The sequence below is a fragment of the Gigantopelta aegis genome, chromosome 6 (genome assembly GCF_016097555.1).
Source record: "Gigantopelta aegis isolate Gae_Host chromosome 6, Gae_host_genome, whole genome shotgun sequence".
Taxonomy (NCBI): Eukaryota; Metazoa; Mollusca; class Gastropoda; order Neomphalida; family Peltospiridae; genus Gigantopelta; species Gigantopelta aegis.
In genome coordinates, this window is record NC_054704.1 from 34,320,140 (window position 1) to 34,328,030 (window position 7,891).

Sequence of the window (7,891 nt, forward strand, 5' to 3'; positions counted from 1 at the left end):
ATGTTAAAGGGGCATTCCTGAGTTTGCTGCAATGTTTAAGATGTTATCGACTAACAGAGACTTTTTAACGATTGTAATTAAATATCAAATATATTTTTCTGCATAAAATATTAGTGGCTGTATATTACACATGTTTCTGATCGTTCTAATATTTGTACTGGGTGAAACTTCGTTTTATTTCCTAAAATAAATTTGTTCGTACGTACGAAATTATTTGAAGACGAAATCCAGTTTGGGCTTCTTACAAATATTAAGACGACCAGAAACACATTAAATATATAGACACTGACATTCTAAACAAGAAAATATATTTAATGTGTAAGTTTAATCGTAGAAATATTGTATTAGTCGGAAACATCTTACAATGCAGCAAACTCAGGAGTGTCCCTTTAATATCGTGACAAATTGTATCAAAATATCGCTGCACCATGATTTCAGCCACAGTGATGTTCTGATTATTTGTTTTAGTTCGTACTCAATACATATCACGTCCATTTATTTTTGTAAGTTACAATGTAACTAGTTAGACTTTTTTTTTTAAACACGCCACCTCCATGAGGCACAGAACATTTGCTTTTTGTTTTAATAGATACATGTACACGTTTGGAAAATGTGTTTGTCAACACACCTCACTATAGCACAAATAAAAGTAAACATGTTTTGTATTTTGTTCTGGGGTTTGGATTCCCTCTCCCATTAAAGTTTTTTTTAAAAAGGTACAATCAAATACATGGAAGGATTTAGGGGATGGTACGTAGCCAAGTGGTAAAGCGTTCGCCTGATGCACTGTCGGTCTAGGATTGACCCCTGTTGGTGGACTCGTACTTATCGTTCCAGTCAGTGCACCACGACTGGTATAACAAAGGCCATAGTATGTGAAATCATGTCTGGGATGGTGCATATAAAGGATCCCATGCTACTAATAGAAAAAATGTAGCGGGTTTCCTATCTAAGACTTAGTCAAAATTACAATTGTTTGACATCCAAAGGCCGATGATTAATAAAATCGAATATGCTCTAGGGGTGTCTTTAAACAAAACAAACTGCATTGAGTGGGTGGGAGGTCGAAAATATATGACGACGACTCTTTAAAATAACCTAATGCAGCCATCACAGAAAGTAAACAGTTTACTGTCATTTTAACCTTCATGTGATCACAACTGGGTTAACTGGGTGTAGGATGGGTACCACTAATAAGTGACGAGATAAACAAATGCATACAATTTATGCAAATTAATGCAAATTAGCACTGCGAAGGTCTGCGGTAGGCGTTGTATAATACGGTATTGACAATACAACGCAAGAGAAAAAAAGTGTTTAAATAACGACACCACTAGAGCACATTAATTTATTAATCGACTATTTAATTTAAAAAAACAACAAAAAAACGTTTTGACTAGTAGTCAAGAGAAGAAACCCGATACATTTTTCCATTAACAGCAAAGGATCTTTTATATGCACTTTCCCATAGACAGGACATCATATACCACGGCATGTGATAGAACGGTCGTGGTGCACAGGATGGAACGGGGATGGAGGACCCAGTCAGGGAATGGGTTCACCGCTGAGGTTCGATCCTGCGACCAAAGCACCTCAGGCGAGCGCTCTAAGGACTAAGCTAGATCCCGCTCCACAAATTCAAGGAAGGCATGACTGAACAAAATAAAATATGAAACTATACTATAATGCTACTTTAATCATTTCTTTTGTTTACACATACGATATCCTAGAAGTTATTAGTCACCCACTAGACTCCTTTGATGAACCGGACACACGAGTGAGAGGGAGTGAGAGAGACTTTCCGACACGTAAGAAAGTCTTCATAACGCCAAGTTCAAAATATTTAGTCATTTCAAGCGTGGATGTGAATCATTTATCCCATATTCCTGTTTTACTACTTGATACATAACATCCATGGAATTCGTGTATTACTTAGCAGCCAGTGTCCTTGTGTTTTCGTGCTGGACTATAACCACCGCAGACCAAGGTAATATCTAGACTTCTTTTCAAGACCGTACTTATAGTCCGTCCCACGGAGAATGCCTTTTTTCATGCTATAGAATTTACTACAGGTTATCTATTTCTGAACCGATTTGTAAATTGGACACAAAAATAGTATGTTTTTGTTATTTCCAAAACACTTTTACTTTTCTTCTTACGTCAAACCAAACTAAAATTATTTACAAAAAACATTTTTATAGAATGATGGGACGGACAAGAAAAGTAAAAGTGTGTGTGCAATTTAGAAAACAATCGGCTCAGAAATAAATAACTTGTAGTAAATTTCATAGTTTTAAAAAAGGCGTTCCCTATAGGAAGTACTATAGGTACGTTTTATGAATACGGAGTCAGGGACGTACATAGCCAAAATTAGCGAGTGGGGGGATAGCAAAAAAAAGAGAATGGAGGTACAGTAATATGGTTAGACAAACAAAATGGCACATCTAAGCCCAATACGGAACTTTTAGTATTTTTCGTGGGGAAGGCAACTATCCAAGTGCCCCTCTGAAGCATCCCTGATTTAATAAACTATATTTATCAAAACAAATTTATGAAAAACTAAATTATTATAATTACTATAATATGCTAATCGTTAATACGCGCGGACCGATCGAATTATGTACGTTTTTAAGATAATGTCAAGTATTAATGTATCTGTAATAGTATCTAGCAATATAATTCTGGATATCCATTAAATTAACTTCCATAATTAACATACGTATTTTTGTTTCCAGAATGCGTCGAAGGAAAATATGGAGTGAACTGTTCTTTAGATTGTGGACAATGTGAAAGTGCGGAGTTATGTAATACAACTTCTGGTGTTTGTAACGGTTCCTGCCAGGATGGGTGGAAAGGGGTAAAATGCGATCAAGGTATGTATATCAGAAGTAACACAATATATCAGAAATAACACTAATTAAAATGTTGAGCGGTCAAGAAAAGAAGTTATAAATGAAATAGCATTTGTTTTGCAACGCAGCTAGTCTGCTAGTTGTAAAGAACCAATCAAGCGAATTGTTTCCAGAAACACAAGTACTTACCGGAATGTAGAATATGCACTAGAAAGCTTTTAGTTGTCGGCAGCAAGGGCAATATTAAAATTTACCATGTTATTTATTTAGTTAATAATCATAAATATACAGAATATATTAAGATGAAGGCCAGTGATCTATAATCCGTTTGCCTCAAATGGGAACCGATGATTTAGTATATAACTATATAACTACATAACTATAACTCTCTCACTCTCTCTCTCTCTCTCTCTCTCTCTCTCTCTCTCTCTCTCTCTCTCTCTCTCTCTCTCTCTCTCTCTCTCTCTCTCTCTCTCTCTATATATATATATATATATATATATATATACACATATACATATAAACCATTTTCTTTCTAGTTTTTAGTTAAAGCCATTATTGTATGTCAGTAAGGGCTAATCGTAGGCCTGCTGATTTGCTGCAAAACCAGATTGATCCTTATGAAATTGTATTGGGTAAATCCCGTTTTTTTTGGTTTTTTGTGGGTTTTTTTTTTTTTTTTTTTTTTTTTTTTTTTTAAAATCAAAAAGCGATATACGCCAATTAATTTTTTTTTTTTTTACTGAAAATGAAAAATGGATATATCGCGTTTTACGCCTGAACTCTTCATATACATATATATATATATATATATATATATATATATATATATATATATATATATATATATATATATATATATATAGACATACAATTTACTATTTTCTACTTTGAAAATTTAGATCCAATTTCAAAAAACATCACAAAGTACACATATTTTATTCTTTTGTCTTTACAATGCTCAGTATTCCGTAATAATGTAATTTTCTGAGTGAAATAGGTGCCAAACATACGACAGGTATAACTACCAGTAGCTAAAAACGATGCTTTGTGAAATTGGCTCCTGAACTTAAATCGTTTTTCTTCTTTGTCTTCTCCGGGTTGTTTTTTTTTGTACTTCTAAGGTCACGATATAGTATACATTTTTAACAAAACTGTTTTCATACAGCTATGATTAATATAACTGTTGTTAGACCTATATACTACGTACATGCTACATTAACACTTTTATGCACACTCATTTGCCAATAACAGTATTGTAAGAACAGCAGAAACTACGTCGATCAGTATTTATTGAAATTTACAAAGTCAAAACTGCAATTTACTGTTACTATTTTACTAGCACACGGTTCGGTTAGCACTATACACAGTTCTTTTAGTCACATATCCAGTTCAAACAGGGATTTAAAGTTGCAATGTAAAAGTGAAAAGTACAATATTTCGCTATTTTTACGTTTACTTTGACAAATAAATTAAACTTAATCCATTCAAAACATACCATTGCCATGATTTATTTTAATAATCCGCCAACTTTTAAGTTGATTATTTAAAAACCAAAAACAAGTTGATAAAACGAAAATCAAAATGAAACTAAACATATTGATATGTGTGCTCATAATTTCTAATTGTTTTTCAGTGCAAGGACTACGACCATTACTAAAATTCGCCGTCATCATGGTTTTTGTCATTACGGGATCTGTTGTTGTGATGGTAGCATTTTTATTGATCTCGTACTGCGCATGCCACAGGTAAGCTTACACAGAGGTCAAATAGCAGTGTCTTAGTGACGGGTGCGCTAAATATTTATTGATCTCTATTACGTGTTATTTAATATTAGTTGTAATAGCTGGATTGTTTTTTTCTTGATTTTGTCTATCCAGTTATGACAGTTAAATATTCCATGATTCATGTCGCTTTGCAAATGGAGGGAATATAGACCTATGTTTGAATTGATTTTATTTTTTATATCAAGACATGCATCGTAATGAGCAAATTTATTGTCAAGGGTTGGAAGGAAAGAAGGAAATGTTTTATTTAACGACGCACTCAACACATTTTATTTACGGTTATATGGCGTCAGACACACAGATAATGAGAGGAAACCAGCTGTCGCCACTTCATGGGCTACTCTTATCGATTAACAGCATGGGATCTTTTATATGCACCATCCCACAGACATGATAGTACATACCACGGCATTTGTTTTCAAGAGTTGGATGACAAAACATATGAGTAACAACTATAACAGTGTAAGTGTTTTAAAGCTTTAAAATCTTTAATAGGCCACCATAAAGACAATTTATTAAATATTTGATATATTTATGTCTACAGTGATTTGATATTTTTGACAGCCCTCTCCCTACCAATTCAACATCTATCCGCTTGGAATCATAACGTTACATAAATGTCTCCTGAACTTGATCTTATACCCATGTGTTTCTAGGTAGAATCCCATAATGATTTTTGTCATGTTGTACCTTTAATCATTCAGAAAGAAGCAAACAGTCTTGGAAATTGACGCCACATCGGACTTCGACAAGTCGGAAGATCCCACGCTTTCTATGCGCAGACTCGATGGCGACGGATCCACACGAGAAGTGCGCAACGCGAGCAACGTGTACAGCTGGGGGTCAGAGTTCACGAAGGAGGGCGACAGGAAGAATTACGTCAATGTCCTAGCATACAGGAAACTTACAGACGAGAAAACCAAGACAGATGCGATATATGCGAACACTCTCCCGGTACCAAACCGAGGATATGCAAAAACTGATCATTACGTAAACGTAAACCCATGACAGGGCCGTAGCTAGCCCGAGTAATCTGACTGTAAGAGAGGTAGAGGGACATTTGGACAGTTATACGCTCTCATTACAGTCGGAGACCAAGCTATGTAATTTTCTTTCAATCGCTGCCCATCAAAGAGTAGTCAAAGATTCCCGCTCTAATACCACAACAATCCTATGTCCGTCTAGCTCTTTTACAGTTAGAGTACTCGGGCTAGGCCGTAGCGTGCCTAAAATAACTGATTCAGAGTACAGAAATGTAATTTAGTCTTCACAAAGTAGACAAAAAGACACGTTTAAGGGCTGTTCCAGAATGTATTGCATAAGAGGGGTGGAAGGCACCTTGTTTATTATTTTATGTCTGGTGGGTTTATTTAGTATATATAAAACATTGTTTTGTTTTGTAGGTGGTGGGTATATCAGAACATGTCTCCCTCCCCCCATGTGATAAATTCTGAAATAGCCATGGTCAGTTTTTAAAATTGTTTTGGGGGAAGGAGGAAACTGACGCCTCTCCCCCGCTAATTACTGCCCTGCACAATGACCACTGCGTACAGGTGAACGAGAACGAAGTGTAACTGATGGCCGACATGGACGAATATATTCCATTAGGTGAATTTTCATAAGTGAGTAAATTAATTAATAAAAATAAATAAACTTTATAATATCTGAAATAATCAAGTAATTTTAACCCATAATACAGACATGTTTCTCGTATTTCCTAACTCTGGAAAGTAGGCCTACTGCTTTCAAGTTGAATTTTTCTTTTCATCAGCTTGCATGTCTTAGAAAAAGAAAAGCAAACTGAACTTAGTGGGTGAACGGAATCACGGATTCTCCGAAAACACGTGAACTTGATTTATGGAATATAAAACTAAAAGGTATAATTCACCCTATCAGCACTTCAAGTATTTCTTTTTTCCCCTTTATATATAGAATTATTTAGCAAATTCATCGATGACGTAATTTGCAATAGAAACAAAAGGTTTTATGCAAACTTGTTTTGTAGGATCAATCAATTGAACGTTGCTTATCATAAACAAAAGTAAGTATGTTTACTATGCTAAGTGATAAGGCAACTTTTAACAAGAAGACTTAACCATGACGATATTACTGAACGTAGGACTGGTAGAATGAAATACCATCTGGGCGAGATCTCACATCATATTAGGTCTCACTACACAGATGTCATCTGCCATTCAAACCCATGTTAAACTGCCCAACTTCAAGCGAAGATTGCCCATAGAACGGGTTCTCGTTGGCACTAACAACATAAACCATTGCAAACATACATTATATAAGCATTTATTTTCACTCCAAAATTGAGAACATTTCCGTCTCAGGTTTTTGCTATATGACCGCATCTGGCTGTAGTACCGGTCCGAACAGGTGGTTCATTAACCGATTCACTCCGGCTGTCACTTGCACTATATACCCATGCCCATAAAGGTCGATGCACAATATTACAAAATAACATGGGCAAAATACAGCCAGGAGGCTTACCATTAAATATACATATTGTTTTAATTCTTCACCATTTCCTAGAAGTGAATATGTGAACCATAACATGTGTTCCAATTAGGAACTATAGTGGACCGTGATCAATGAACTCTCACCCGGAAGTGATCTGTGTAGTGAGACCTTAGCTCATACTGAACTCTCCTGTGAATAAGATTTTTTTTGTTTGTATTTCCCATCTGGTTCATAGTAGCTTAGTTCAAAGTGTTACGGCCAATGCTCATGGATAGTGATATTGTGAAAGACTCTTATTTGTTTACAAAGTTTGTTAAATTGTATACATATACGTCATTTGTTAACAAGAAAAGTGAAAGTGGTCATAAAGTGTTAAAATTATTCTAAAATGTTTGGTTTTTATTCAAACTGTAGGGAAATGTTACATTTTCCATTTAGGACTATATTTTGTTGTGGACGAATCAGGTGTAATGCGTCTAAGCACCGATTCTCGTGCAGTATGTCTTTGAAAACGGAAATGTTTTGTTTCATTTTAGTTTTGTTTAAAAATATATATTAATTGCTAATACATGGGATATTAAACTCGCTACCATTTCGTAACAAGTTTACGTCAATGGTAAAATAATTTTCATGCAGTTGAAAATTGTTTTACTTTGGATATAAATATGATACGAAATGGTGTTGTTTTCATTGGATGGAATGGCATTGGCGACCTGGGCCCCGTTCCACGAAGCAATCTTAGCCCTAAGATCACCTTAAGTGCATATGTTAGCTGTGCAGTTA

The 7,891-nt window shown here is 35.1% G+C and overlaps 1 protein-coding gene across 1 annotated transcript; it reads left to right on the forward strand.

The window, feature by feature from the left end:
- Window positions 1-1,867: 1,867 nt before the first annotated feature.
- On the forward strand, window positions 1,868-6,926 carry LOC121375646. Its single transcript, XM_041503201.1, has 4 exons — window positions 1,868-1,987; window positions 2,736-2,873; window positions 4,489-4,600; window positions 5,344-6,926. The coding sequence occupies exons 1-4, from the start codon at window positions 1,915-1,917 to the stop codon at window positions 5,645-5,647; spliced, it is 627 nt and encodes a 208-aa protein (XP_041359135.1). The 5' UTR covers window positions 1,868-1,914; the 3' UTR covers window positions 5,648-6,926.
- The last annotated feature ends 965 nt before the right edge of the window (window positions 6,927-7,891 follow it).